The sequence below is a fragment of the Camelina sativa genome, chromosome 18 (assembly GCF_000633955.1).
Source record: "Camelina sativa cultivar DH55 chromosome 18, Cs, whole genome shotgun sequence".
NCBI classification, from domain to species: Eukaryota; Viridiplantae; Streptophyta; class Magnoliopsida; order Brassicales; family Brassicaceae; genus Camelina; species Camelina sativa.
In genome coordinates this window covers 15,861,163-15,886,891 of record NC_025702.1, presented here as the reverse complement: position 1 = coordinate 15,886,891, position 25,729 = coordinate 15,861,163, and the positions used below count along the sequence as shown (strand labels likewise).

Below are 25,729 nucleotides of genomic sequence, written 5' to 3'. Positions count from 1 at the left end.
ACAAAGTACCAGGAAAGGAAGGAAACTAAGTTGAAGGAGAAGGCTTGAAAGTGTAAGGCTGAGGAAGTGACATTGGACCTTTCCTCTCATCTCCATCATCCAACAGCCTTTGAACTCTCTTGTTCCTACAGTACTCCCTATCGAAATGCTTCACCTGCAAAACTCCCCACTCCTTCCATTAAAATCAAAAAAAAAAAATCCCAAATTGAAGAAATTTGCAAACTAATTGAAAGAAAGAGAGAGTAGTAACCCAAGAGGAGCGACAGTTGTTGACGAATTGGGTTCTAGAATTGCTACACTCCTTCGGGTAGAGAAGACCCACGGTCGCGATTTCAGTTGGCTTTTTACCAGATTCCTTTTCAAGACAAGAGTAAAAAGCATCTCTGGCCTGCCACAATCAAAGGATCACTCCCCAACCATTTATACCCTAATCACTGAATCAGAATCAGAATCACAGAGAGAAATAGGAAAGACAGACCTTGTAGCAAGCATCTCTAGCTTTCTGAAGAACATCCTCATGAACCTCATTAGGGTTCGACGACGCGTAAGTATCCACAGCCATGTCTACGCGAGCGAACACGACGGGGAAACAGAAACAGAGCCAAATAAACACCAAACAAAACAAATAAAACTAGACGACGGACATTAATATACGGCCCATTTATGCCCGGCCCAACAAAGTAGTCGGCAGATAATAACACACACCTTGTCAAACAAGCATAGACGAAGCCAATGAAACAACAGAAGAGATTTCGTATCATTCAAAAATTAGTATCTTGGTTGGAATATCAAAAAGATCAGAGATACAAATGTACTAAGGTTACAAAACTTTACTTCATAATCAATTAAACAACAAAGTTTATCACTTCTTCTTTCTCATTGGTTACATATATCATCACTCTTCTTCCGTTGTTCCTTGTTGCTTCTTGAGCTGCTCTAAACTGAAGTTCTCTTCTGGCTGCTTCTTCCACAGGTAGTTAGCTGCATCTATCCATCCTCTATGCACCACAAACTTCTTCTCTCTCACAGCCCAACGTGCCTTCTCTGTTCCCATCTCCATAGCTACCACGTGTGTCACTGAAGCATCGACTTCAGTTGCGCAGGTTGCTCCCAGTTCCTCAGCCATTTTCCACAGAGGGTGATCTTCTGGCTTTGCCTTGGTTGGGAACACCCGACTGAACACTACTTTACATCCTTTAAGTATCTCTTTACGCACTTGTTTCAGCATCAACCTAACATCTTTATTAGATATGTCTTCATCCACATTCTGAAAAAAAACGAATAATAATCAAAAACCCCAACTAGGCAAAAGACAAGTTTTCTTAAGATTCAGTGTGTATATATATGGGCATACCTCAAAGAAAAGAGCATGTGCTTGTTTTATGACTTTCAGGACAGTTGCAAGTGCTCCATCGGGTTCACTCTCATCGCTCTTCAACTCCGACAGAGACTTGTATTTGTGATCAAACTGTCTGCAGCTCGAAGCGAAAAAGTGATACCTCTCTGTCACGATCAAATTGTCCTTGTGATTTGGCCACGCCTGTGCGTCCAACCAAGTATAACATGATTACAAGTTACATGAAACAATGACAAATTACACAACATACTTACATTCTCTGTATCGTCAAGAATCAGAACAGCACTTTCTTGTCCAAGCACCACATCTAGACTCTTTTGATGTCTCACCGTGCCGTCATCCCGAGAAATGATCCGATCACCAAAGTACTCTCCTTTGGGGTCCAGTAGCTTCGCCATCTGTCGCGCATATGGCCTATCTCCCATTGTGTATATGTACATCACAAACATCTCACTGGCTTCTTTTAGAAATGACTGAACAAACGGCCTCAGTTTGGTCATCATGTGCATAAATTCCATCCTGAAAAGACTACCTCCGGAAACATCTGAGATTTTCAAACAAAAATCCAAAAATTGTTAGAAATACAACACATACAACCATTTGAAGAAAAGCAAAACAATGTAGCAGAGTATGTCACCTTGAAGAGAATGAGTATGTCTATTCAAGTATTCCTCCTCTGGTTTCAGGTCCCTTAATATGGTAGAATTAAGCAGCGTGTGATCTAGATCGAGAACTAAATACAGCTTCCGCTGGCGTTGCAAGAATCTCATATCTGAATCACGCAACCTGGAGATCTCATCTTGATTGAGCCTCATTTCCTAAGAACACAGCATTCCCAAAGCTCATTAATAAAAAAAAACCTAAGACTTGATTCTGTTCTGTGATATTTGTAAGGTAATCGAATTAGATTGGCTTACCTTGTGTATATATCTAAACGAAACACCAGTTTCTTCCAATTTTTGCCCACAGACAAAGCACATGTTTCCAAACGAACCTGGATGCTCGCATTCTCCCTTGCTTGAAGAAGCTTCTGCAAGCATAAACAGATTCAAAATTCAATATACCAGAACAAATGAGAAGACAGCAAAATAAGGCTGAAGAAAGAGAGAGCTTCACCTTCAATCTCTACTTCCTCAACAGTTTCCAAATGCTCAAACTTTCGACTCTTTGACCTAAAAGATGATTGAGAAAAGATAGCACACACTGTAAATACTAGTAGAGTTTGAAGATTCCAATCAAAAATAATGTAATAAGACCAGATGAGAGTTGAATATACTCATGATTGGAAGCTTCAGTATCATCTTCAGCTTCTTCGCTGGGTAAGGAGTCAGACGAAGCATCAGAGGCAGAGTCCAATTCAGCATCAAGGAAAGCAGCAAGATCATCACTACTTGAGGAATGCACTGGAGAATCGCTCGCCACACTCATCTGATTAAAAAAAAAATCACAACATATGCAAAAATCTGAGAAGATGATTGAGTAAAACCCTAAATCAAACAAAAAAACAGAAAGAAACAAAAAAAAAAAGGTCATAGAGGAATACAAGAATCAAGAACATTTTATTAATCCTACACAAAGGTTTTGAATACACAAGCGAACTCAAAAGTAACAAAAACATACAATTCGAACAGAAAAATTCAAGTTAATTTATTTTTCATTCCGATAGTTCAGAATCGATCCAAAATACAAGTTTACATCTACAGACGTGTATTAATCAGTTTCTTATAACTGAAAAAAAAAAAAGAGAGAGAGAGGTTAAAAGGGTAATAACAGGAGCATGAGAAACCAAACCCAGAAGATTGAACCTCGCCAGAGATGAACTTCGACAAGGAATAATCAATCTAGCCATTACAAAAGAAGACCCAAGAATTCCAAAATCCCTAAATAGCGCTAACAATTAAAGTAAATAAATAAATAAAAAACACCTCCTTGATGCGTTCTAAATTCTCCAAACTATAAACCCTAGATGAGATGACTCTCTCTACTCCAGTCACTACACAGCGGTAAGTTAGGGCTATGGCGTTTATAAAGATGCGTGTTTAAGTAAAAGTAAATTACCAAAGAGATCCGATGATCAGATGATGAAAGAGGCACAACTGAATACTATGAGAAGACGGAACCTTGGGGAGGCGGACTGATATTTATAATAATAATAACACGCTGTAAGATATTTTTTTTTTAGCCGGAAAAAGAAAAAGAAAAAACAAGAATTAAAACACTCAAATCGTGAAGTTTGGGTTTTTGAGGAAAAGAGTGGAGCTGTGGAGGTACCACGACGGTGCGCAACCGTAAAAGTGTGATTAAGTAAAAATAAAAGCTTTCAACTTCTCTCCGATTTCTTTTTTTTTTTTTTTTCACGAAAGCTGTTTTGTTTTTATATAATAAGTAAGGCCCATTTAGGGCCCATAAGAAGCCTAATTAAGATTATTTGTTTTTGGGTTATTTTAATCAAATGTTATTTTATTTAAAGTTTTTAACTGAACAGTTGGAACATAGTTTTGAGTTCGAGCTTAGAAGAAGATCAGATTCACATTATTACTGTGTAGAAGCTGTGTATATAGAGAAGTAACAGAGGAACCCTAACTATAAAAAAAAAAACTAAAGATAATACATTTATGTTGTTTATATATATGTGGAAAGTAAATTTTAAGAAATTTTCTTGAGTTTATTAGGCATCATCATATGAGGAGGAGCTTTTTTGAATTTAGGGACTTGTACTTCTTCTAATTCTTCTTCTTCTTCGTCTTCTTCGTCTGCTATATTTTCATCATCATCGTCATCATTTTGATTAGTCGACCAAACCATATTCTGTTGATAGTATCTTAAAGCAACGAATAACATGAATGCTGCCCAAACACGAGCAGTGACGGAAGAGAGGTTCCAGACAAGGGTGAAGAGTGCCAAAGCCACTGCCTTTTTGTGGTTGCACGATTCCCATGCGTCCCTGAATCTCCTTATCCAGAAGTTTCCTGCATGTATATCACAACCTGAGTGATTTTAATGTCTCAAAAGATGATGTAACAGAGAGGTATAAAAGGAAGTTTTTCTTAGTTACCGTAAGCTGAGAAGTGTGTTGAGTAGGAGATGAAAATTTTAGGCATTGTGAATGCTCCCAAGAAGCCTGTTCTCACGCAGAAAAAAAAACAATTCACAACTCTGAAATCTACACACAACACACGTCTTAAAATACGAGTTCTGAGAGATAAAAGTACCAAATTTGGCGAGGTTCCAAAGAGTGATGGAAGAGCCACACCTGGCCAAGACGAATAGCACTACTCCCATCTGCACAACATCATCATCTCTTATTTTCTTAAGGTGATATAGAGTGACAAAAAGAGAGAGATAGAGAGAAAGAAGATGAAGACTTACTTTGAGGGTAGTGGAGGGATCGCCAGAGAAAAGTGCTCTGAGTTGAAACACAGACTCGTTGAGGTAAGGCATTATAAGTCTGAGCATCCTCTTCACATCTTCCTCTCTCACTCCAACTATTTTTTGCCTCTCCTCAACCACTCCCCTGTGTCCATTATAATTTGCCTTTTAAAGCCAGTCGTCATCAAAAACAACATGCAAAGACAGAGAGGAATGGGTCTATGTATCACACCTGTAGATCAGTGATTTCAATACGAACATGACTCCCAGATAAATGAGTCCCATGTACGCTACCACCGATATGAAGCTGTACATATCCATTCACATATTTAGTTCCAACTACTTTAACTAACTTGTGTGTAACATCCTCCTTAATCAGTTGAGAAAAAAAAAAAAAAAACCTGAAATTGAGATCATTGGCGTAGGAAGAAGAGATTATGAGGAATGTCCCGAAGCCGAACACTAACGTCGACCTTGATGCATCTCTCCACATCACTAGATCCACTGTCCATTTACCATTTACATATCTAATTCAGACTTTTCTGACTATTAAAAATATATGCACTTTACTGAAACAGAGTACTATTAAAAATCTCACCTAGACTCTGCAATTTGCTCTGTGACTGAGTAAAGTGTTCTTCTTCTCCTTCTGCATATCTATCTGGAAACAGAGGTTACGTCAAATTCGAGTCATATGAAACGAGGCGTCGAGATTCTGATCATATACCTGTGCTTGGAGTAGAATTCAGTGGAACCGAATAAACGGAAGTTGCCTTTTTGATCACCGGAGGCGAAATTTTACGGACAGACGACGGAGATGGAGTTGCTCTGTTATGAAATTGACTGAACTTGTTAATCTCAACACCACCACCAACTCTGTTCTCCTTCGCTACATTCATCTCTTTAAAATCAACACTCTTCTTCTCCACTTCTCGCTCCTCCTCCTCTTCTTCGTCGTCCTCTTCGTGATCGCCATTGTTGATCTGCTCGTTAACGTTCGATTTAGCAGAAACGATTATCTCCTGACAAACACCGAACTCTTTAACTTCATCTGGGATCTTCGAATTATCGCTAACAACGGTTTCCTCTTTTGGTAAATCTAGTACATGCTCTGTTTTCTTATCAGGTTTCTCAGAATTTGGAGATGGCAATGAGTTCACTTTCCTCAACGCAACTGAATCGAATTCACCGGCTTTAACGATCGCCGTGCAGAGTTCTGATCGGATCTTCTTAACCCGACCCGGAGTAGTCTTCTCAACCCCTTCCACAGATTCAGATCTCGCCTTCTTCACCACCGACATAGTAGGACTCTTATCATCGCTAGAAACCGATCGCCTCGGCGTCATCGGAGGAGTACCAATTGATCTCGGCCTCGTAAGCTTCATTGAATTGGCTCGAACAATCTCAACCGATGATGGGTTCTTCGCATCCGAAGCTCTAGACTTCCAAGGTCGTCTCTTTCCATTATTAACCCCTAAAGCTTCCTCCTTTAAGCTCATTTTCTTGTCTTCGCTTGAGGCTTGATGAAGGACAATGGCGGTATTAGTATTACTAACTTCGTCGTCGCTCTGCATTCTCGTTTCCCAAACAGAGCCTGCAGCAACAACGGTTCCTCCAATTCTTCTTCTTCTGCTGCTGCTGAAACTTGGGTCCATTCTCTGTCTTTATGTCACTGTCCTACTGGTAAAATTAGCTGAACTGGAAAGTGGTATATTGATGATGAGCCTTGAAACTGAAGGTAAATGGAGTTTGTTGGGCACGAAAAGCAATTTACTTTCATCTAATTTCTTACTAATGGTAGAGAGAGAGAGAGAGAGTAGAATTTGGAGTTGGGTTGTTGGATCAGACAGAGGAGGGGGACCTATCCTCTTTGTCTCATGAAGATGATGAGACTTTTAGATCACCAAATTGGCTAATTGGCTAGTGCTTTAACTAACATAAAAGCCTATGCATGTGGTTGCACTGCAAAGATGCCTGCTTAAACATAATCATCAATGTTTATGATCACTACTTTTACTTTTCTTTTCTTTTTTTTTTCAACCTAATTTTTAACGTATTTGTTCCTTTTTTGTTTTTTTTTTTTACTTTATTTCACTTCCGTATCATAAAAGTTTACGTTACCTAGTGTAATCAACATGTGCCGTCTAAACAAATGAATATTGCTAATGCCTTCCTCTTCCTCTATTTTTGTGTTCTTTTATCTCACGAGATTCAAGTGAAAAGTTATATTCGTATTCATGTGGATCATTAATATAGTAACATTCATAAACTAAGTAAAAAATAATGTATCACAAGAAAACAGTATATTAATATATTGATTAGCCAAAGGAATTGTTTGCAAGAAATGATGATAAACCACAAATTACATGTAAAGATCCCTTTTCTTACTTCATCACCAAACTACGTTGTTGGGTTGGTTCGGTTGACTTTTTCTTTTGTCCATCAAACTAAACAAGTAGAACATTTATGGCATTGAATCTTGTCTGCGTCAGTTAAATGCAATAACGAATTTATCTATTCAGAGCCACAGACCCAAATTCAGATGAGTTTGTTTGGATATTAGAAAAAGAGGGCATTTTGGAAAGGAGTTGAATAGAGTCAATTTAAATCATTTTCTTATAAAAAGTTTGAGTGTTTTGAGATGAGGATGAACAAAGCAATCCATTTTAACGTATTACCATTTGTTTTATTCAGATTGTTTTCTTACAAGAAAAATAAAAATCTCAAAGTTAAATGTCACTGGAAAGGTGGAGTGAGTGCCCATGCAGAACAAAAAAAAATGATAATAAATCACGATCAGTAAAGTATATAGATAGTACAAACATAGAGATCTCAATATGAATATTACTGTAATACATTTATAGCACGATTAGATTATACTGTAGCATTAAACACTCAATTACCGTTAAAACGCATGGTTTGGTATGTTGGATAAAACTACTCTACCTACTAAGTAAAGAAGACTAACAAAACTCGTAAACAAATGTGAAGTTATAACTGCGTGCGTGCGCGTATGTCTAATAAGCACACTAATATAATTAATTAGTGTTACTTAAAGTAATGGAAGTTCAGAGAGTCCAATTAAAATTGGTATACAGTACGAAATCGTGGGGTTTAGGAATGGGATATTGCTTAGACGGCACGTGGTCGAGTGGGAGGGGCACGTGACTCAGGGCACATCTCCCTATGTACCTGCTTCTTTGTTTTTCCTCACACTCTCTCCCTTCGTAGTATTTTCATGCACCTCTCTCTCTCCTCGTCCTTCTGTATGATAATTTCTCTCTTTAAATGCTTTTTTATACACAAAATAAAATACAATTTGCTTTGCTTTACAAATTAAAGTTAGCCCAACTACCGTGGCAACGAGTCGTTGTAGCAACGAACATATTTGTTTTTGTTAATGAAAAAGTTGTTAATCGCGTGTGACATTGACCTTAAACCTAAAAACACACTCAATCTTAATCTCTATCATGCACTATTTTTAAAATTGACAAAATAAAACAATTATAACGGTCACAAAGAAAAAGAAAAAGGCAGTAATAACGAATGCGGGGCCAATGGTTTCAATAATAATGGGCGTATCTTATGGGGATTAGATATAAACTATTGAATTCTTCCAATTCATCACATAATAGTCTGAAATATTTATTACTGGTAAATACAAAACGTACTTTGGAGTCTTCACCGACTCGGGATCCTCCTTACACATGTTTACCAATTACAATGGCTGTCGGGTGCGGAGTCTTTATTTTATTTTTTACTACTACAACAAATTCCTCCTTTTTCCCATGCAATTCCTCCTTTTTCCTTTTTCTTTATAGTAATTTTTAATTTCTATATGTTTAAAGGATTTCAGATTTCTGCAGTAAAATATCTTTCTTTATTAACTTTGCCAACATCAAACAATTTTTACTACTACAAATTATCTCTTTCCCATGCAATTCCTCCTTTTTCCTTTTTCTTTATTGTAATTTTTAATTTCTATATGTTTAAAAGATTTCAGATTTATGCAGTAAAATATCTTTCTTTATTAACTTTGCCAACATCAAATAATTTTTAAATCCAAACTTTTGTAGTATTAAAAAGAAAAAAATTCACAATGTATGAATGTGTCATCATCAGTCGGCAGCACCAGTTTGCAAAACTTGTGGGTTTATTAGTTTACTCATCCAAGTAAAAAAGTCCAATCTGTTCCAAAAAAATATCACAAAATTCATGGGCTTTATAGTTCAGGCCCGTTAGTAGACAACTCAGGGGTTTAGGGGGATAATGAAATGAAGGGCTTTTTATGCTTTACGTATGTTATTCATTTTAATTATTTCAAATTTAACCTACACCTTAATTTTAGGTCAAAGCTATATTAATAATGTTCGTTCCGTTTCCCGGGTAATAATCAGGCGCGGTACAGACCACCGTAACCGAAACAGAAACTCTGGTCCGGTCTTTATGTTATGTTACGGCTTTTGTATGAATGGCAAACTTATTAAAAAAAAGAAAAATTAAATTAAAATAATAAGTGGATGTCGGGGATGGGTCTTTGCTAGGGTTTAGTAGTGCGTTTGCAGCTGACACTCTCTTTCTCTTCTTTCTTTTCACACAGCCGCAAAAGCTCTCCCCTTTTCTTCTTCTTCTTCTTCTTCTTCTTCTTCTTCTTCTTAATTTACACAATTTTTTGTTCCCGACAATCACAAATCCGTGTTCTTCCCCTTCACCACGGATTGTTGATTTAGGGTGAATGGAGGTTGCTACGTGCAGCACCGAATTCAGGATCCAAACGGATCGTGATCCGTCGAACAACAACAACGGATCTTGCGCCGTTGCTTCTTCCACCGCTTCAGCCGTCTTCAGGAAGATCGAGTTTCATCCCGCTAGGAAACCCTTTAACGGTTTCTCTAATGGTCGTTCTGATTTTAAGATCGAGACTTTGAATCCTTGCTCCGCTAACAACCGAGTGTTGTCTGCACCCTCCGTTAAGAAACCTGAAGGTTCCGATTTGTTGGAAAATGGGTTTGATCCTGAGCTTACCTTTAGCATTACCTTCCGCAAAATCGTGAGTGCCTTCTCTCTTTCGATTTTGTACAACCTCCTTTGATTAATCGTAAAGATGTCACCTTTTATCTATATTGATTGGTTTTGTTGATTTGGGATTTTACTTGTTTAGGGTGCGGGTTTGCAGAATCTGGGGAATACATGTTTTCTCAATTCGGTATTGCAATGTTTGACATACACTGAGCCTTTAGCTGCTACTCTTCAAACCGTTGCCCATCAGAAATATTGTAAGTTGCTTTAGATGCTCCAAATGCTAAATTTTGCACTTATGTCTTCTGGTTTTAGTTTAATTGGTATGTGTGGTAGTCTTGATTCAGTGTCTGATTCAGTGTTCTTATGTAAATTGTTTGTGTAGGTAATGTTGCTGGGTTTTGTGCTCTATGTGCGATCCAGAAACATGTCAGGACTGCACGCCAAGCTACTGGCAGAATACTAGCACCAAAAGATTTGGTCTCAAACTTGCGATGTACGCTTCTCAGACTTTTCGGGCTTAAACACTATTGTGTGCCAATTTTTGGCTTAATAATCAGACTAATGAGGATTCTCATCTGATTGCTTAGGCATTTCCCGAAACTTCAGAAATTGCCGGCAGGAAGATGCACATGAGTACATGATCAATTTGCTAGAATGCATGCACAAGTGTAGTCTCCCTTCTGGTGTACCAAGTGAATCCTCTGATGCTTACAGGAGAAGTTTGGTGCACAAAATTTTTGGTGGTAGCCTTCGAAGTCAGGTAAATTTGCTTTGCTTTCAGGAAGTCGTACATCTTTTTGAGCGTATATTTTACTTATGGGTGGTAGATGTTTAAGACATGATTAAATGGCCGCAGCCTGCTTCTAATATTTTCTTTTCCAATTCAGGTGAAATGCGAGCAATGTTCCCATTGCTCCAACAAGTTTGATCCATTTCTTGACCTTAGTCTAGACATTTCCAAGGCAGATTCGTTGCAGAGAGCATTTTTACGTTTCACTGCTGTTGAGCTCTTAGATGATGGTGCAAAGGTTTACCAATGTGAAAGATGCAGACACAAAGTCAAGGCTAGAAAGCAGCTAACTATTTCTAAAGCACCGTATGTTTTAACCGTACATCTTAAGCGGTTTGAAGCACACAGATCCGAAAAAATCGATAGGAAAGTCCAGTTTACCTCTGCAATTGACATGAAACCTTTTGTCAGTGGTCCCCATGTAAGTGAGCTTCTTCTTGTGCTCTATATTCCATGAATTTTGACCTGTTCTGTCAGTTTTTTGGATACAGTGTTTGTTTTTTTTTTAAATCTTTGAGCTTCATGAGTTCATTTTTAACAGATAGAATACTTGTGTTGAACAGGAAGGCAATCTGAAGTACACTCTATATGGTGTGTTAGTTCATTACGGTCGAAGCAGCCATTCTGGTCACTACGCCTGCTTTGTTCGCACATCAAGTGGCATGTGGTATTCCCTTGATGACAATAGGGTAAGTAGCAGTGTTCTTTATTTTATGGATTGCAAAATTTTAATTTGATACTTTATCTGCTGTTGGTAGTTTATATCTTTACGTTGTTCTGTGTTGAGGTGGCACATTTTAAATTTCTAACTGATGCACAAGCAAGCAGATGAGAATCACTTAGCTAATAGTAAGTTCCTCTTTACATTGTTGTTGTAGGTTTTTCAAGTTAGTGAGAAGACTGTGTTTGATCAGAAGGCATATATGCTATTCTATGTTCGTGATAGACAAAATGCTGTCCCTAAGAATGCAGTCCCCTTGGTTAATAAAGAGAGCCTTGCCACAAACAGAGCATCTTTGATTGTATCTTCTAAGATAAAAGATCAAGTGAATGGCCCTGCCAATGGTTCAGCACCTTTGAAATCATGTTATCTAAGTGCTCCTGCTGGCTTAACTCAGAAAGTTTTAAATCCCAAAGAGACTCAGAAAAATCCCATAAGTTGTGTGGAGCCAAAACAGACCCTTAAGATGGAAAATGGTTCAGTACCCATAAAAACCTGTGATCTAGCTGTTCCCACTGTTGTAATTCAGAAAGACTTAAATACCAAAGCGACCTTCCAAAAGGAAGTGTCTCCTCCGCAGGCTAATGGGGAAGGATCTCTGGTAAAGTTGGATTCGAAGGTTCCATGTCCAATATTACCAGGGAAGGTGTCTCCTCTCTTGGATGGAAGCACAAATGCTCAAAGTCTTGTCAACTTGCCTGCTTCTGGAGCTAAAGCTGAAAATAGTGTTGAAGAGAAAAAGTCTGTTAACAATTTGATCGAGTCTGCTAATTCACTGAAGGTAAGTGTGTAATTATACCATCGCAAGTCAGCATCTTGTCTTATGGCCACATTTTTATTAACGGTATTGATCGTTTCTAACTTGCATATCGCTAATCGCTACTGCTCCAGGTTAAAGATGCGTCAATTGGTAAATCACCTATTGAAGAAGCTGTTCTTATTGATCAGACAAAGGGACAGCACGAAGAATTGGCCACTTCAATTGAGTCGATAAAGTCAACTTCTGTGAGTGAGACTCTCACCACACCAAGAAAGACTCGTAAGCGTAACATGAAAACTCTGCAGGTGGGATTAAAATTTTTCAATAAGGCCCTGGGATTACGAAAAACGAAGAAACAGAAAAAGGGGAGATTAAGTAGTACAGCTGTCAAAATGATCTCTGAGGAGCTCCTATCCAAGAAAAGTGCTGCAGATAATGATCAGTCCACGTCCACTAGTAGTAATGGGAATATGTTGGTTGGCGCTGTTCTTGCGTCAGACCAACAACAACCCTTGGGGAGTTCTGACTTGTCTAAAAGAAAGAGAGAGTCCTCAATCTTGTTACAGAAAGAAGCTGTGAGTATTCTCACACGGGGTGTGCCAGAGACAGTGGGTAAGTTATCCTCCCTTTTCCCAACTTACTACTGTTAGACCTTTGGCCATGTTAATTATTAATGATACTTGACTTCCATTCATGCCGATTATTCAACTCTGCTGATAATTTTTTTGGAACTGGCATCAAACAAGCCTTGATGTGGTTGTTTTTGATCGGATTGAATCTTATAACTATTGCAGTTGCCAAGTGGGATGAGGAGTTTTCTGTTTCACAGAAGATGGGATCAAAGAGTGAAGGCACAAGCAGCATCGGTTATGTAGCAGATGAGTGGTGAGTGTTGTTGTTTATTTGCTATGTGTTTGGTTACATAACTGGGCAGTTTTCTTAAACATGAATGTGTTTTGGATTGTGGCAGGGATGAAGAATATGACAGAGGGAAGAAAAAGAAGATAAGGATTAAAGAGGAGAGCTATGTAGGGCCTAACCCGTTCCAGATGGTTGCATCGAAGAGACTAACAGAGACAGAGAGAAAGAAGAAATGGACACAACGCATACCTACTGCAAAGACAGCCTTCAGGATATGAATGACCATAATCTATACATATATGTAATCCAAATGTTGAGTAATGTTAACAACAGAGGAAAAGAGAGGCTATAGATAGTAGACATATTGATTGTTGTCTCTTCGACTCTCAGTTTTGTTCTATTTGTGGTAAACAAAGACAGATCCCATCCACTGTTTTTTGAGTGAGATTATCTACTTTTTCTTTCTTGTCTCTTAATTTTCAGGCTTTTTTAATGGCACAGTGTCTGTTATTAATAGATGTATATGCTCATGAAAAAGTATCTCAGCACCAAAATTTGGAAAAAGACATAAATGTTGTGTCGATATTTAAGAGATGGGATTCATCTCATGTAAGTAATGTAACTGAAGATCTAAAAACGTTATATATATAATATGCTATAATGCCAGTATTTATGAGTCCCCTAAACCCTAGTAAAACCTCATTCTTCCTCGCCGGCAAAAGAAAAAAAGGAACAAGACTTTGGAGACTATGTCTGACTCAGATGATGAGATCACGAGGATTTTCAAGGTGCGTCGAACGGTGCTTCAGATGCTGAGGGATCGAGGTTACACTATAGAAGATTCTGATTTGAACTTGAAAAGAGAAGAGTTTGTTCAAAGGTTTTGTAAAACTACGAACAAAGTCAATAAGGAAGCTCTTTTCGTCGCAGCCAACAAGGGGCCAAATCCAGCAGACAAGGTACGTACATATACAGCGAACATGTCATAAAGTTGTAAGCTTTTGACCCAGTGCTGAATAATTTGTCTCGATCTTGGTGTAGATTTACGTTTTCTACCCGGAAGGTCCTAAGGTGGGAGTCCCAGTGATTAAAAAGGAGGTGGCACTAAAGATGAGAGACGATAAAGTTCCTCGAGGGATCATAGTTGTTCCAATGGCCATAACTGGTCCCGCAAGATTGGCCGTACTAGAGCTCAACAAGATTCTAACAATTGAAGTCTTCGAGGAAGCCGAATTGGTGACCAACATCACTGAGCATAAACTCATCAACAAGTACTATGTACTCGACGATCAAGCCAAGAAGGAACTACTCAAAAAATACACAGTGCAAGACACGCAGTTGCCTCGCATCCTCATCTCTGATCCTCTTGCTAGATACTATGGACTTAAGCGAGGACAAGTTGTCAAAATCAAACGAAGCGATGTTACTTCTTTGGACTATTATACCTACCGATATGCTGTTTGATTCATATCGACTGTTATGCATTTTACACACTTTGCTTCATTGTTTTGAATACTAATAAACTCAAATTGGAGGCTTTACAAAACATAAAAGAGACCTCTTCAAAAGTTAAAGTAAGTCCCTCTTTTCAGACGTTACCTTTCTTGTTCGAATATACAATGGTGGAACCTGAAACAGCTGGTGAGATGGTCGTTTGTTATCCCTGCTGCCTGCATGAAGGAGTGAACCACCGTTGGTCCTACGCTGCGGAACCCTCTTCTCACTAGATCTTTGCTTATCACTTCTGCTTTTGGAGTTTTTGCAGGCACTTGTCGCTGGTACCTGAACTTGCTCACAATCGCCTTATTCTTCACAAAGCTCCATATATACTTGTCGAATGATCCGTATTCTTCTATCACCTGTCAACAGAGATAGATCACTCATCAATCTGACTGCAACGGACAGTAGCTTTTAGTTTCCCATCATATGCAACAAACCTATATGAAACAATACTTTGAAAACTTCTAGAGCCCTTCTTTTATTTCAATATCCAGACTTTTGCAAGGCTTTGAATCAATGTGCTCAAAATTGGGTCTCTTGAGCAACCAACCAAGAGTGGAAGAGAGGTTTACCTTAAGTATCTGGCGCGCATTCTCAATGACGGCCCTTAGCTTAAGATCAGACAACAAAGTACTTGCAGTGCTTCCTGGACCAATCAGCTTCTTCTCATTGATTTTCACAATGGCACTGGGGTCAAAATCAGCAAAAACTTCCCTGCATTCCACATTTTTCATAAGAAAACAGAAAGGACTACTTCGAAGAAATGAGTGACACGTCCACGCAAAAAAGAGTGAACCAGAACCATAGCAAGAACCTTAAGGCCTGCCTCTTGCTCAGTATCGTAGGCCATGTGTGTTCGGCTAAAGCACCCGAAAGCACAAGGAGTTCAAACAACCTCCTGAACATACAACACCACCAAAGAATGACATTATTCATCAATCAGAATGAGGTGCCGATATACACAACTACACACAAGCGAGAAAAACTTGAACCATACTTGTCATCGTGAACTGGCACACCCCATTCTTCATCATGGAAAACAATATAGCAAGGATCTGGCATTTTCATTCAAGAAACAGTCAATATAAAGATCTTTGAAACTAAATAGATGATTGTGTACATCCATCTACACCAGAATGTAGACAAGAGTAAGAAACTGACCGGAGTTTGGTGTTACCCAAGCACACCTCTTCTTAGTCTCTGAACCACTAGGTGGTGAATCCAGAGCACCATCAGAGACAACACTTCTTGGCTTCGAAGGGTAAGACTTACTTCTACTTCCAACACTGTAGGACCGAATCAAACGACCAGTAGATGCTCGGCTGTGGAATGAGTCCATAGAGGCATCAGAGGAAAAAGATGCATTCAGTGACAGATTAGAATTTAGGTTCTGCTCATGCCGTCGTAGTATAGAAGCCACGTTAAGAGTGTGCTTGTGAGAAGAAGAAGACTCATCTGAGCCACTGAGCTCAGATGAGGATATTTCAAGCTTTCTCAGTGACTTAGATACAGCTTTGTGTGTGATAAACGGACTAGACTTGTTAGCAGAAGTCCTCAGAGTTGGCCTGGTCTCTGCTTCAGCCACATTTATGGACTGCATTCTAGGAGCACCAGACATGGATTATTTCACAAAACACTGACCTGATTCTGACTCTTGAATCGAATCAACAGAGAAACATCTGAAAGTCGCCATTGTTTTCCCACACAAACAGCATCGCCATCGAGAGGTATAATTCACAAACAGTACCGTACCACGTCCATTAAAGACCAGCTTTTTCAGTTGCTAGATCTTCAAAAAAACCAAAACCAACTCAGTCAACGAACCAACACTCTCTTCTTGGACATCACAGAAACACATTCCTCTTTGAGTTTTTTGAAAACAGAGCATAGCATCAATAAAAATGCTTCCTTTCCTGAATCCTGACAAAAATTAGGGTTCTTGTTTCAGCAAAACAGACCTGAGTAACATAAAAAGCAACGTCAATGATTCAGATTTTGTATAAGCTTTCTCTTGTAAACCGACAGAAACAAGCCTGCATTTTTGTGAATAAACAAGAGAGAAAGAGCAACAACATTTGACTTAAAATTGGATTTTTTTTTTTACACACCTAATTAGTTGGTTTTACAAAAGAGAGAAAATGGCTGACAAAATTCCTGAAAATTCCCATAGAGTTTCTTCTTCCCAAGAAATATCGAGAGGAAAGAGAAAAATGCAAAATCATATAAATAAAAACTTAGATTTATGGATCAATAATGTTGTCCAGAGACAAGATACACCTAATCTAGTATCCAAACAAAACCAAAACTGAAACATAAAAACAGCAAGCAGTGTGTTTGTCAAAGCATTCATAGAAAACGACACGTAGTTGAAATCACTTCTTCTTCTTCACCATGAACTCTCATTTCCACACACTCAACTCAATCTCTCTCAGATGCTCCTTCAATCTCAACCATGAGCTCGTTTTACCTTTCTTCTTCTCCAATTTACAAACTTCAGTGGCGCGCGAACCCTAAACCTAAACCTAATCGCTCTGTTGTTCTTCTTCCCCTCTCTCGTAACTGCTACTCGTGGAGATTATCTTGTAACGTTGCTCAACAACATGGTCTCGATTTCGAGGAAACTGTGGAAGAAGATGAAATCCCTCAGTTTCTCGACTTATCTTCAGAGGAGCCGAGCTTCCACGAAGAAAAAGTCGCTGCTCCTCCTGCATCGAGAATGCTGAGAAAGAAAAAAGAAGATGAAGAGAGCTTAGACGATAGGTTCAAGCTCAGAAATGGAAAGGAGGTTGCTTTAACACCTATATATGAGCATGCCATTAATTAGTTTCTTATAAAGGGACCATTTTTGTGCTTTCAGTATTGAAGAAGCATAGTTCATCATTGTAATTTGTCCAGGTTTTTGAGGAGAAGGCATACCTAGTGGGCGTGGAAAGAAAGGGAGATGGAGAATGTTTGTTTGATATAGAAGAATCCCTTGAGGAACTAGAACAGCTCGCTGATACAGCTGGCCTTGCGGTCGTTGGTTCTACTTATCAAAAGTTAGTAACTTTTAGTGATCTGTGTATTGGATTCTTGGTTCTACTTAGGGATGTGTATTGGCTTCTTGATCTATTTTTTTATCTTCTGCCATGTTATTTTATGGTGGATGCTAAAGTCAATGATGATTTGATTGTATACCACAGACTAGCTTCCCCGAATCCTAGAACGTACATTGGATCAGGAAAGGTCGCTGAGATCAAAACTGCAATCAATGCATTGGACGCTGAGACCGTTATATTTGACGATGAGCTTTCACCAGGGTAACGTTTCTTTGTAACTTTTGTTTTCAGTGGGAATATATGCTCTTGAATTAAGACCACCACGCGCTTGTATATCTTTTCACTGAAGTTTCCAAACATCTATAGATATAAGTTATAGTTCCTCAGTGTTTTGGTTGCAAGCTGTAGTATACTTACTAATAACTAGTTACTGATTGTTATAGTATGTAGGAGTTTCATACTCTTGTTTGTTCCAACACTAGTTTGTCAACATGTGATTCATTTTCTTATGAGTTTGTATATTTAAGTGTAGACAATTGCGCAACCTGGAAAAGGCCTTTGGTGGGGAAGTTCGCGTTTGTGACCGCACCGCCCTTATCTTAGACATTTTTAATCAAAGAGCCGCAACTCATGAAGCAGCCTTGCAGGCAAGATAAAGCCTACAAATAGAGATGGCTGTTTTGAAATTTTTTAGTTATGCTCTTTTCAGAAACCATGTACAACATTGGCTCAATTTGGACTTGTTTCTAGGTTGCTCTTGCACAAATGGAATACCAATTACCACGATTAACTAGAATGTGGACTCACCTTGAGCGTCAATCTGGTGGCCAAGTTAAGGGCATGGGAGAAAAACAAATTGAAGTTGATAAACGTATCTTGCGTACTCAAGTAAGTAAAATATATACTTCTGCAGTTCTAAGTCTCTTTTGCCTCTGCTCCTTGTGTCTTTTGTCAAGAAATGGTGTGTGGCATGGTTTGTGATGAGTTGATTTCTTAGGTTCTGTCTTTGTTTAGGTTTTTCTGTATTTGTCCATTAAGATAAAAGTATATTCTGAACGATTTCCTATTTGTTTTGGCCAGATTGGAGTTCTCAAAAAGGAGTTGGAATCTGTTAGAAAACATCGAAAGCAGTATAGAAGTCGACGTGTTGCTATACCTGTGCCTGTTGTATCTTTGGTAAGTACACCACGTTATGTTAAACTCGTTGGAATATACCAACATTTCATTTTATATGAGAATGTTTTTTACCTATTGTGTTGTAGGTTGGTTATACAAACGCTGGAAAGAGTACACTTTTGAACCAATTGACTGGTGCTAATGTTCTCGCTGAAAATCGTTTGTTTGCGACTCTTGATCCAACTACAAGAAGGGTTCAGGTCAGTGAAATTTGTTGGAAGAGTAGATCCACAGTTCCTACCTTCTTTGGGAGACAGTTGTTTCTTATATGCTACTTTAAATAATACATATGCCCACACTACCTAATGAATGACATGTTCAATATGATGTGTTAAAGTAATTGTACTGTGGTCCTGCACTGCCATCATGTTCTTTTAACCGGACTATATGTCGTCATTTTAGCTATTGATTGATATGCAATAGCGTGAAAAGTTGTATTTTTATGTGGTATCAAGTTTGGACATGCGAGTTCTTTTCTGTGTCCCTTTTTGTTAGATGCACAACGGAAAGGAGTTTCTTCTCACAGATACCGTTGGTTTTATCCAAAAGTTACCAACCACCCTGGTAAGGTCCTAATGGCTAGAACTCAATTAAACTAACATGTTCTTCATGTGCTTTATTAATACTCTCATGAGTGTCTCATAGAATAAAATTGTAGAAGGCTTGTGTTAATACGGTGTGTAACTTAGCTGAAAAGTGTCTTGCAGGTTGCTGCTTTCAGAGCAACACTCGAAGAAATATCAGAGTCAAGCCTTTTGGTGCATGTTGTTGACATCAGGTTTGGTATCTTTAGACCCTGGTTAAATTGGGTCAATCCATCAGATTTCATATTTTCACCTCTTGATGATAACATGCTTGAAATATGTTTAGCCACCCACTGGCACAGCAACAAATAGAAGCTGTGGAAAAGGTTATGTCTGAACTCGATGTTGTTTCAATCCCAAAATTGGTTGTGTGGAATAAGGTAATGTATAGTTTTAGAGACGGATATGATTGTAGTTCCATTACGTGGGAACAACGTTATAATACTCTTTATTCCTTGCTTTAGGTTGATAGAGTGGATGATCCTCAAAAGGTCAAGCTGGAAGCAGAGGAAAGTGGGGATATAATTTGTATATCTGCTCTTACTGGAGAAGGACTAGATGACTTCTGCAATGCTGTTCATGAGAAGCTTAAGGTTTGGCATTTCATCAAAATATATTGATTTTTTTGTGGTTCATGATTGTGGCACATTGGAAATTTAGTTCTTAAATCTGTAACAGGATTCAATGGTTTGGGTTGAAGCCCTTCTGCCATTTGATAAAGGGGACCTTCTGAGCACCATACACAAGGTTGGAATGGTGAAAGAAACTGTGAGTAGATGACCGACCATCTTACTTGTTTTTCTTTATTTGTTTAGATAACTCATTTGATTCTCATGTCTTGTGTTTTGTTTCGTATATAGGAATATACAGAGAATGGGACGCTTATCAGGGCACACGTTCCGCTTCGTTTTGCACAGCTGCTTAAACCTATGAGACACTTAGTCAAAGATGCTTCCATAAACCAAAAAGGGTGAACCATAATCATAGCAAGAACCTGAAGGCCTGTCTTTACTCAGAAACGTAGGACACATGTTTGGCCAAAGCACCCGAAAGCAAATGGAGTTGAAACAACCTCCTGAACATACACACCACAAAGAAGGACAGTAAGGAATATTCGTAGATAAAAGGGCATGCAGCTAGTAGACACAAGCAAGCTAAGCTTGAACCCCCTACTTGACATCGTGAACTGGCACTGCAGATGTTATTTCATCAGTGATAACCCTTTTGTACATAGAGCATCCGGTTTGGAAACATGGGGGTGTATAAATATTTCACTTAACCAAAACTAGCGCCTGGTTCGAATACCAATCTTAACATATTAAAACTTCCAAATTCCTCACCTGACAAAATAAATATTCATATGAGACCGTGCTACATGAATATCATGACGTTGACATTACCACCACCGCACCCACCTATTCTTAGTGCGTTGATCATCAACTACCTAATTTTGTTAAGTGTAGCAATGAAGTGGGTAAAAAACTCAATGATTGGAATTTCAATTATCCTTTGTTTAATCCACCTAAACCATTGTTAGATTAGATGAGCAAGGAAGCCTCTTAATTGTACAAACCAAATACTATTTTAGTTGGATTCTCCGTACAAAGATGAAAAAAAAATGTTCATTCTACTTTGCAGGCTTTGTATGCACTTGCACGCCTACTACATCACCCACCAACTCTGCAGGACAGAAGCTTTCACCATATCCAGATCTTCAAATGATAATCCAAGGAAGCATGTGCAGCTCATACCAATCGGAAATGACACCTGCAATGGAAGAAAAACATATGAGAAAATATTAACAATATATCAGTTCGTACGGAGATTAGGTTTTTCCTTCTTTGTGAAAAGATCAACTATCAAAATATATTAGCATTAAGCAGTATCAGTATGTACCCCAATAGACCTCTGCCTTGCCATATCCTTGGGGTGACAGATAAATCAACTTTTGCACCTTGCCTCAATACTTGAACAAAAACTGCTTGCCCCTGGTTAGACTGAGCTTCAGCAGCAAGCCTTTGCAACAGGTTGTCACCACCCTCCACGTTGCCAAATTTCACAAGCTGATCTCCAAGCTGTAATCCATCCTCTGCTGCTGGAGATGACTCGGTTATCTCATCAACCATGGCAAAGGGAATACTAGTAACCACATCCACATCCATGGGAGGGGAAGTAACACTGAAGCCAGATGTCTGCATGGAGGCGGATAAGGAAGTCACTGCGCCTGACAAGCTTGTTTCTTCTGAACCTGCATCATTTCCTACTCGTAAGCTTTGTACCAAAGTCATGACTATGGTATTAAACTATAAATGAACCTCTAACAGTCATAGCCAAAGGACCAGATCAGAATAGATGATTAAGGAAACCAAAGATTTCAAGCTGAAGTTTGGAGCTTCCTTTTAAGTCAAACCTGAATCTTTTGTGGATGAAGCTTTAGCTGTAGGCCTCACTGAATGAAGAATTTGAATGTTCACATTTATCTTCTCCGTTATCTCACTGTGCTCACTCTTCAACTCTGTGTGGGTGCAAAAACTATATCAGAGAAACTCAAAGCGGAAGGAGCAGTGCAAAACTTAACAATTGGTTCACTGTAGAAGCTACACTCCCACTCTATGGCAAGTTCTAATTATACAAAATCAAGCTTGATTCCTTCCAATCTCATAACTACTTCACAAAACTATGCAAAAAAGCCTCAAGCCATGAGAAAAGCCAAACAATATATGCTAAATGCGATTTTGCTATGTTTGAATGTTTCCTAAGGGTTCTCTTAAGTTTAACCCTGCCTTGGACTCGTAATCTCGCCCTAACTATGGACTAATTCAACACAAGAAAAGAGAAATCACCAGCAAGACGACGACGGTCAGCTCTCACCATTGGAATGTCAATATCTTCCCGCGGGAATCCCTATCATAAACAAACGAAATCAAAGGAGCAAATCAACAAGATGTCTCATTTAAGACTAGAGAAGATGAGTGTGACGCAGATACAGTACCTCGGAGTCGACGAGGTTGCCGGCGAGACCAGGACCGCCGGGATTGCAGAGACGTTGGACAATACAGTTCATCTCCGTCTCCATCGCTGCTCTCTTGTCCATTAGAGCCATCGTCTCCGCTTTCAGATTCGCGCCAACCATCTTCTCTTCTCTTCTCCTCTCGCGTCTTCTTCTCCAAGTCCGATCGATCTTTGATCTTTCACTGAAACCGCAGCTTTATTAATTTAATAACTAGATTTGAACCTGCGGTTTACAGAAGGACGAAATTAGGCTATAAATTAAATATAACTTATGTACAAAAACAAATATATATGTATTGTTTGTGCGATTTTTAGTTTATATAAAATTAAATGTGATAATTTATACTAAGATGATTTGTAGGTGTAGTAGTTTACATCAGATACTCTTTATTCGTATTTGACCCGTTTTAAAAATAAGGGTAGCAATGACAGTACATTGTAGAGAGTTTCTTCGTCTCTCATCCTAGTCGGTATATCACATGAATCATAGCAAGTAATAGCAAACAAAAAAAGCAAAAATACAATGTTTTAATTTATTTTTATTATATAGTATTGTTTCTTCTTTGTAGGTCGGTATATTTCGTAGTTCGTATAGTAAATATGGATATAATCTATATCTTAACTAATTCCAAACTATTATTAGAAATATACAATATCTAAAATAATTTCATAATTTTAGTGTTGGTTTACCTTTTTTATTGTGTTTTAATATATCTATATATATATATATATATATTTTTGAACACCGTATTGTGTTTTAATACATTTTCTTATTTTTATTGTGTTTCAATTTATTTTTCTTGTGTAGTATTGTTTCTTCTTTGTAGGTCGGTATATTTTGTAATTCGTATAGTAAATATGGATATAATCTATATGTCAATTAATTCCAAATTATTATTAGAAATATATAATATATAAAATAAGTTCATAATTTTAGTATTAGTTTAATAATTTCAACCATGCATGCTTGATTCGTCCTACAATAAATTAGAAAAAATGTAACCCGCAGAAAACTATCCTATTGTAGTATATACTATATAGTATGTCCGTATCTGCTCTACTTGTGTTTATAGGATTATAGACATCTTACTAAATCACTATCTCTGGTTTTGTTTGAAAGGTATCATCTTTATAATTTATATAATATATATAGTTAAAGCAAAAAACTAATATTAATAAGAAATAATTTTAAACATAAAAATGTTTTCCTTTTTGACTATTATTTCAACACTTATAAATATTTTTAGTCTAAGATTGAATAATATTACGTTTTTTTAACAAACATGAATAATAATAAGTATTATTTAACAATATACTTGTAATCTAATTTGGTGTCATAATACATATTTTTAACAATAATATTTGTAAATCTAAAAGATAAAACAATTAAATATGATCGAGGTACAACAGAAAACAAATTTTTTACATGGGTTACATACTATAGTCATATAATTTGTATGATTATAATAAGATTTGTTATTATTTTTGAGTTGGGCCAAAACAAAAAATCAGCGGAACAGAGACATAACCTAAAGTCATTGTAAAGTCATTTTCCTCGGTTCCTCCGACTCCTCCTCTCTTCCTCGGTTCCTCCCCCGTGACCATCAAAATTGGTCCCTTACCAATCTTCTTTGTTTCTACCAACAGGCTGTTTCTAACCACCTTCCTCCACTGGATCAATCAATCATGTTCTCTTCATCCAATCATGTATGTTATACATAACGATTCTATGCCTCCGATTTTGTCTCATCTCATCACGAATGGTTACCAGAATGGAAAGAGCTACTCTTTATATCTTCAAGGTTAATCCTCAGTTTCTAGTTCCGATTGTGTAAGAACTTTTTTTCTCATTGAGTTTGCTACTTCTTAATTTGATTTGATTCTTTACATATATTTGTAAGCTTTTTGGATATTATTGATTATGCTATATAATCCATATAACTATGTCAATACAATTTTTTTTTTTTCACAATTGCATTCATCTCTGACTCTCTGTCTCCGTCAGCAACTAAAGAGCAAACACTGCCATGAGATCTCTCTCCACTTTCGTCCCCAAAGATGCATTTGAGGCATCTTCTTCTCGAGGAGAAGATCCCTCCAAATTCGTGAGCTCTCTCACTGCTTGATGCTTTAGAATCCCAATTCTTTGATATGTCCCAGTTCTTCATCGAATTGGAATTTTGCATAGATCGATTGCTCATAGTATATTTGTTGGGCAATAACTGGTAGTAGTGACAGAACATCAGTTAGGCTTTAGGTATAAATAAAATAAAAAGCTTACAAATAAATGTCTGATGGTTTCTCTATATTAAAGTTTAGACATTTTTAGATGGCTATATTGTAAGACTTACCGGGTTATGAAGTTAAAAGAGATGATGTCATTTGCTTGTCAAGGAATACTATTACTTTGGCTGGTTCTCTCAGCCTACATGTCTTTCAAGTTCATATCTATCTGCCAACTCACACATAGAAGGATAAGGAGGTCATAGTTGCTTCTAACCTCTAATCTCAACATTTCATGTAAAATCAGATGGTACATTCGAATATTGAATTCAAATTTAAATTGCAAGACTTCTCCTCTTGAATTTGAGGAACCGGTTCATCATATCCTTTTTCACATAAGGGTGAACTTTGTACCCTGCAAATGACATAACCATAGGTTAGATTTATGATCATGAATACTGCTGAATGTGTATGTATACAACAATATAAGATCTTTATACTTACCTTGGCATCATCGAGTATCATGTCAAAGGTTTCACCAAACGTTGTTGTATGAATAGCCCTGATTTGCTACTTGCTAACCTTGTATTTGAGAAATGGTGAATGTTTGATGATTGGATCTATGCGTTTCATGAGGATATTTATAGGTGATTCATATATTAGTGTTTAGGTTAGAACCGATAAATGATAGACTCAAACACAAAATATTTGATACGTTTAATAAAAAGGTTTATTCGCATAATTAACATTGCTTTAAGGAAAGTTTAGAATATTCTATTCTAGCTTTAAGGGATTTTTTTAGATTACAATTATGTTTTGAAAGATTGATTAAGCGATGATTATGCAAATGTCGTTAATTAGATGATTATTATTTATTTAGAAATAAAATCGAATAAGTTGATCATTGGGCTTCGTAAGCCCAATAATAATATCCACCGAGAATTTGTCGGGTCAAACGCTAGGAACTCCATCCACCGGGTTAACGGATAAACGCGTGGATCTCAACCATTTCGGATCGGGTAATCAAAATTTTCCAAAATTTTGACCAAATTACCCTTTCCAATTTCAATAAACACTCTCCTTTATGCATAATTGAGTGGCAATCTGGGAAATTTAGAGCAATTTTCGATTTTGTATTTCTATTTATTTGCCTCTTTTAATTTGGAACCGAGCATGTCGCCCTGATTGTATTTTCGGCTTAACTACGAAAAGCCTAAAGGCAACCTCAATGGGGAGTTATATTTTTGAGACTCCTAAAATTGTTAATTAATATATTATGTACTGTTAAATAATAGACCCATTATTTAAGCGGCCTA

At 37.7% G+C, this 25,729-nt stretch overlaps 8 protein-coding genes and 1 long non-coding RNA gene across 11 annotated transcripts; 3 read left to right on the top strand and 6 right to left on the bottom strand.

The window, feature by feature from the left end:
- LOC104761892 (cytochrome c oxidase assembly factor 6-like) lies at positions 14–614 on the bottom strand. The gene is made up of 3 exons (XM_010485059.2): positions 479–614; positions 251–388; positions 14–154 (listed from the first exon to the last, which is right to left on the bottom strand). Exons 1-3 carry the CDS (start codon positions 560–562, stop codon positions 26–28), a joined length of 351 nt encoding a protein of 116 aa, XP_010483361.1. The 5' UTR covers positions 563–614; the 3' UTR covers positions 14–25.
- On the bottom strand, positions 758–3,695 carry LOC104761891 (RNA polymerase II C-terminal domain phosphatase-like 4). Its single transcript, XM_010485058.2, has 8 exons — positions 3,416–3,695; positions 2,634–2,785; positions 2,474–2,529; positions 2,275–2,387; positions 1,995–2,175; positions 1,612–1,901; positions 1,355–1,540; positions 758–1,267 (listed from the first exon to the last, which is right to left on the bottom strand). Exons 2-8 carry the CDS (start codon positions 2,783–2,785, stop codon positions 896–898), a joined length of 1,350 nt encoding a protein of 449 aa, XP_010483360.1. The 5' UTR covers positions 3,416–3,695; the 3' UTR covers positions 758–895.
- LOC104761890 (reticulon-like protein B21) lies at positions 3,868–6,657 on the bottom strand. The gene is made up of 8 exons (XM_010485057.2): positions 5,454–6,657; positions 5,325–5,387; positions 5,128–5,230; positions 4,959–5,033; positions 4,727–4,871; positions 4,570–4,639; positions 4,413–4,478; positions 3,868–4,326 (listed from the first exon to the last, which is right to left on the bottom strand). The coding sequence occupies exons 1-8, from the start codon at positions 6,379–6,381 to the stop codon at positions 4,004–4,006; spliced, it is 1,773 nt and encodes a 590-aa protein (XP_010483359.1). The 5' UTR covers positions 6,382–6,657; the 3' UTR covers positions 3,868–4,003.
- LOC104761889 (ubiquitin carboxyl-terminal hydrolase 23) lies at positions 9,256–13,343 on the top strand. The gene is made up of 10 exons (XM_010485056.2): positions 9,256–9,776; positions 9,888–10,002; positions 10,131–10,241; positions 10,336–10,508; positions 10,636–10,959; positions 11,102–11,227; positions 11,417–12,040; positions 12,151–12,631; positions 12,814–12,904; positions 12,990–13,343. Exons 1-10 carry the CDS (start codon positions 9,462–9,464, stop codon positions 13,156–13,158), a joined length of 2,529 nt encoding a protein of 842 aa, XP_010483358.1. The 5' UTR covers positions 9,256–9,461; the 3' UTR covers positions 13,159–13,343.
- On the top strand, positions 13,444–14,358 carry LOC104761887 (DNA-directed RNA polymerase subunit 5-like protein 1). The gene is made up of 2 exons (XM_010485053.1): positions 13,444–13,839; positions 13,922–14,358. Exons 1-2 carry the CDS (start codon positions 13,630–13,632, stop codon positions 14,342–14,344), a joined length of 633 nt encoding a protein of 210 aa, XP_010483355.1. The 5' UTR covers positions 13,444–13,629; the 3' UTR covers positions 14,345–14,358.
- LOC104761888 (probable GMP synthase [glutamine-hydrolyzing]) lies at positions 14,358–16,584 on the bottom strand. Of its 3 annotated transcripts, none has more exons than XM_010485054.2 (6): positions 16,489–16,584; positions 15,542–16,338; positions 15,378–15,435; positions 15,183–15,278; positions 14,953–15,094; positions 14,358–14,739 (listed from the first exon to the last, which is right to left on the bottom strand). In XM_010485054.2, exons 2-6 carry the CDS (start codon positions 15,996–15,998, stop codon positions 14,476–14,478), a joined length of 1,017 nt encoding a protein of 338 aa, XP_010483356.1. In that variant the 5' UTR covers positions 15,999–16,338; positions 16,489–16,584; the 3' UTR covers positions 14,358–14,475. The 3 variants fall into 3 exon arrangements, with proteins under 3 accessions (XP_010483356.1, XP_010483357.1, XP_019095892.1); XM_010485055.2 differs by having other exon boundaries at positions 15,195–15,278; XM_019240347.1 differs by having other exon boundaries at positions 15,542–16,300.
- LOC104761886 (GTPase HflX) lies at positions 16,760–20,504 on the top strand. The gene is made up of 13 exons (XM_010485051.2): positions 16,760–17,165; positions 17,276–17,418; positions 17,563–17,679; positions 17,951–18,065; positions 18,169–18,306; positions 18,499–18,594; positions 18,681–18,794; positions 19,090–19,158; positions 19,302–19,372; positions 19,465–19,558; positions 19,643–19,771; positions 19,857–19,946; positions 20,039–20,504. Exons 1-13 carry the CDS (start codon positions 16,833–16,835, stop codon positions 20,150–20,152), a joined length of 1,623 nt encoding a protein of 540 aa, XP_010483353.1. The 5' UTR covers positions 16,760–16,832; the 3' UTR covers positions 20,153–20,504.
- On the bottom strand, positions 20,669–22,429 carry LOC104761885 (26S proteasome non-ATPase regulatory subunit 9). The gene is made up of 5 exons (XM_010485050.2): positions 22,171–22,429; positions 22,022–22,082; positions 21,589–21,693; positions 21,075–21,426; positions 20,669–20,945 (listed from the first exon to the last, which is right to left on the bottom strand). The coding sequence occupies exons 1-5, from the start codon at positions 22,309–22,311 to the stop codon at positions 20,924–20,926; spliced, it is 681 nt and encodes a 226-aa protein (XP_010483352.1). The 5' UTR covers positions 22,312–22,429; the 3' UTR covers positions 20,669–20,923.
- LOC104761884 lies at positions 24,557–25,016 on the bottom strand. The gene is made up of 2 exons (XR_763330.2): positions 24,918–25,016; positions 24,557–24,828 (listed from the first exon to the last, which is right to left on the bottom strand). It is a non-coding gene; the product is annotated as an uncharacterized LOC104761884 (long non-coding RNA).

Coding starts and splice junctions, on each gene's coding strand:
- LOC104761892 (XM_010485059.2), bottom strand. CDS start 562: ATGGCTGTGGATACTTACGCGTCGTCGAACCCTAATGAGGTTCATGAG. Junction 389..478: donor CTAGAGATGCTTGCTACAAG/GTCTGTCTTTCC, acceptor TGATTGTGGCAG/GCCAGAGATGCTTTTTACTC. Junction 155..250: donor ACAACTGTCGCTCCTCTTGG/GTTACTACTCTC, acceptor GGAGTTTTGCAG/GTGAAGCATTTCGATAGGGA.
- LOC104761891 (XM_010485058.2), bottom strand. CDS start 2,785: ATGAGTGTGGCGAGCGATTCTCCAGTGCATTCCTCAAGTAGTGATGAT. Junction 2,530..2,633: donor ACTGAAGCTTCCAATCATGA/GTATATTCAACT, acceptor ATCATCTTTTAG/GTCAAAGAGTCGAAAGTTTG. Junction 2,176..2,274: donor CGTTTAGATATATACACAAG/GTAAGCCAATCT, acceptor CTGTGTTCTTAG/GAAATGAGGCTCAATCAAGA.
- LOC104761890 (XM_010485057.2), bottom strand. CDS start 6,381: ATGGACCCAAGTTTCAGCAGCAGCAGAAGAAGAAGAATTGGAGGAACC. Junction 5,034..5,127: donor GCCAATGATCTCAATTTCAG/GTTTTTTTTTTT, acceptor GGATATGTACAG/CTTCATATCGGTGGTAGCGT. Junction 4,872..4,958: donor TTGAAATCACTGATCTACAG/GTGTGATACATA, acceptor TAATGGACACAG/GGGAGTGGTTGAGGAGAGGC.
- LOC104761889 (XM_010485056.2), top strand. CDS start 9,462: ATGGAGGTTGCTACGTGCAGCACCGAATTCAGGATCCAAACGGATCGT. Junction 10,242..10,335: donor TTTGGTCTCAAACTTGCGAT/GTACGCTTCTCA, acceptor CTGATTGCTTAG/GCATTTCCCGAAACTTCAGA. Junction 11,228..11,416: donor ATTCCCTTGATGACAATAGG/GTAAGTAGCAGT, acceptor TTGTTGTTGTAG/GTTTTTCAAGTTAGTGAGAA.
- LOC104761887 (XM_010485053.1), top strand. CDS start 13,630: ATGTCTGACTCAGATGATGAGATCACGAGGATTTTCAAGGTGCGTCGA. Junction 13,840..13,921: donor GGCCAAATCCAGCAGACAAG/GTACGTACATAT, acceptor ATCTTGGTGTAG/ATTTACGTTTTCTACCCGGA.
- LOC104761888 (XM_010485054.2), bottom strand. CDS start 15,998: ATGTCTGGTGCTCCTAGAATGCAGTCCATAAATGTGGCTGAAGCAGAG. Junction 15,436..15,541: donor TTGGGTAACACCAAACTCCG/GTCAGTTTCTTA, acceptor TGAAAATGCCAG/ATCCTTGCTATATTGTTTTC. Junction 14,740..14,952: donor ATGCGCGCCAGATACTTAAG/GTAAACCTCTCT, acceptor CTCTGTTGACAG/GTGATAGAAGAATACGGATC.
- LOC104761886 (XM_010485051.2), top strand. CDS start 16,833: ATGAGCTCGTTTTACCTTTCTTCTTCTCCAATTTACAAACTTCAGTGG. Junction 18,066..18,168: donor CTCATGAAGCAGCCTTGCAG/GCAAGATAAAGC, acceptor ACTTGTTTCTAG/GTTGCTCTTGCACAAATGGA. Junction 18,307..18,498: donor AACGTATCTTGCGTACTCAA/GTAAGTAAAATA, acceptor TGTTTTGGCCAG/ATTGGAGTTCTCAAAAAGGA.
- LOC104761885 (XM_010485050.2), bottom strand. CDS start 22,311: ATGGTTGGCGCGAATCTGAAAGCGGAGACGATGGCTCTAATGGACAAG. Junction 21,427..21,588: donor TTCATCCACAAAAGATTCAG/GTTTGACTTAAA, acceptor GAAATGATGCAG/GTTCAGAAGAAACAAGCTTG. Junction 20,946..21,074: donor CAAGGCAGAGGTCTATTGGG/GTACATACTGAT, acceptor CTTCCATTGCAG/GTGTCATTTCCGATTGGTAT.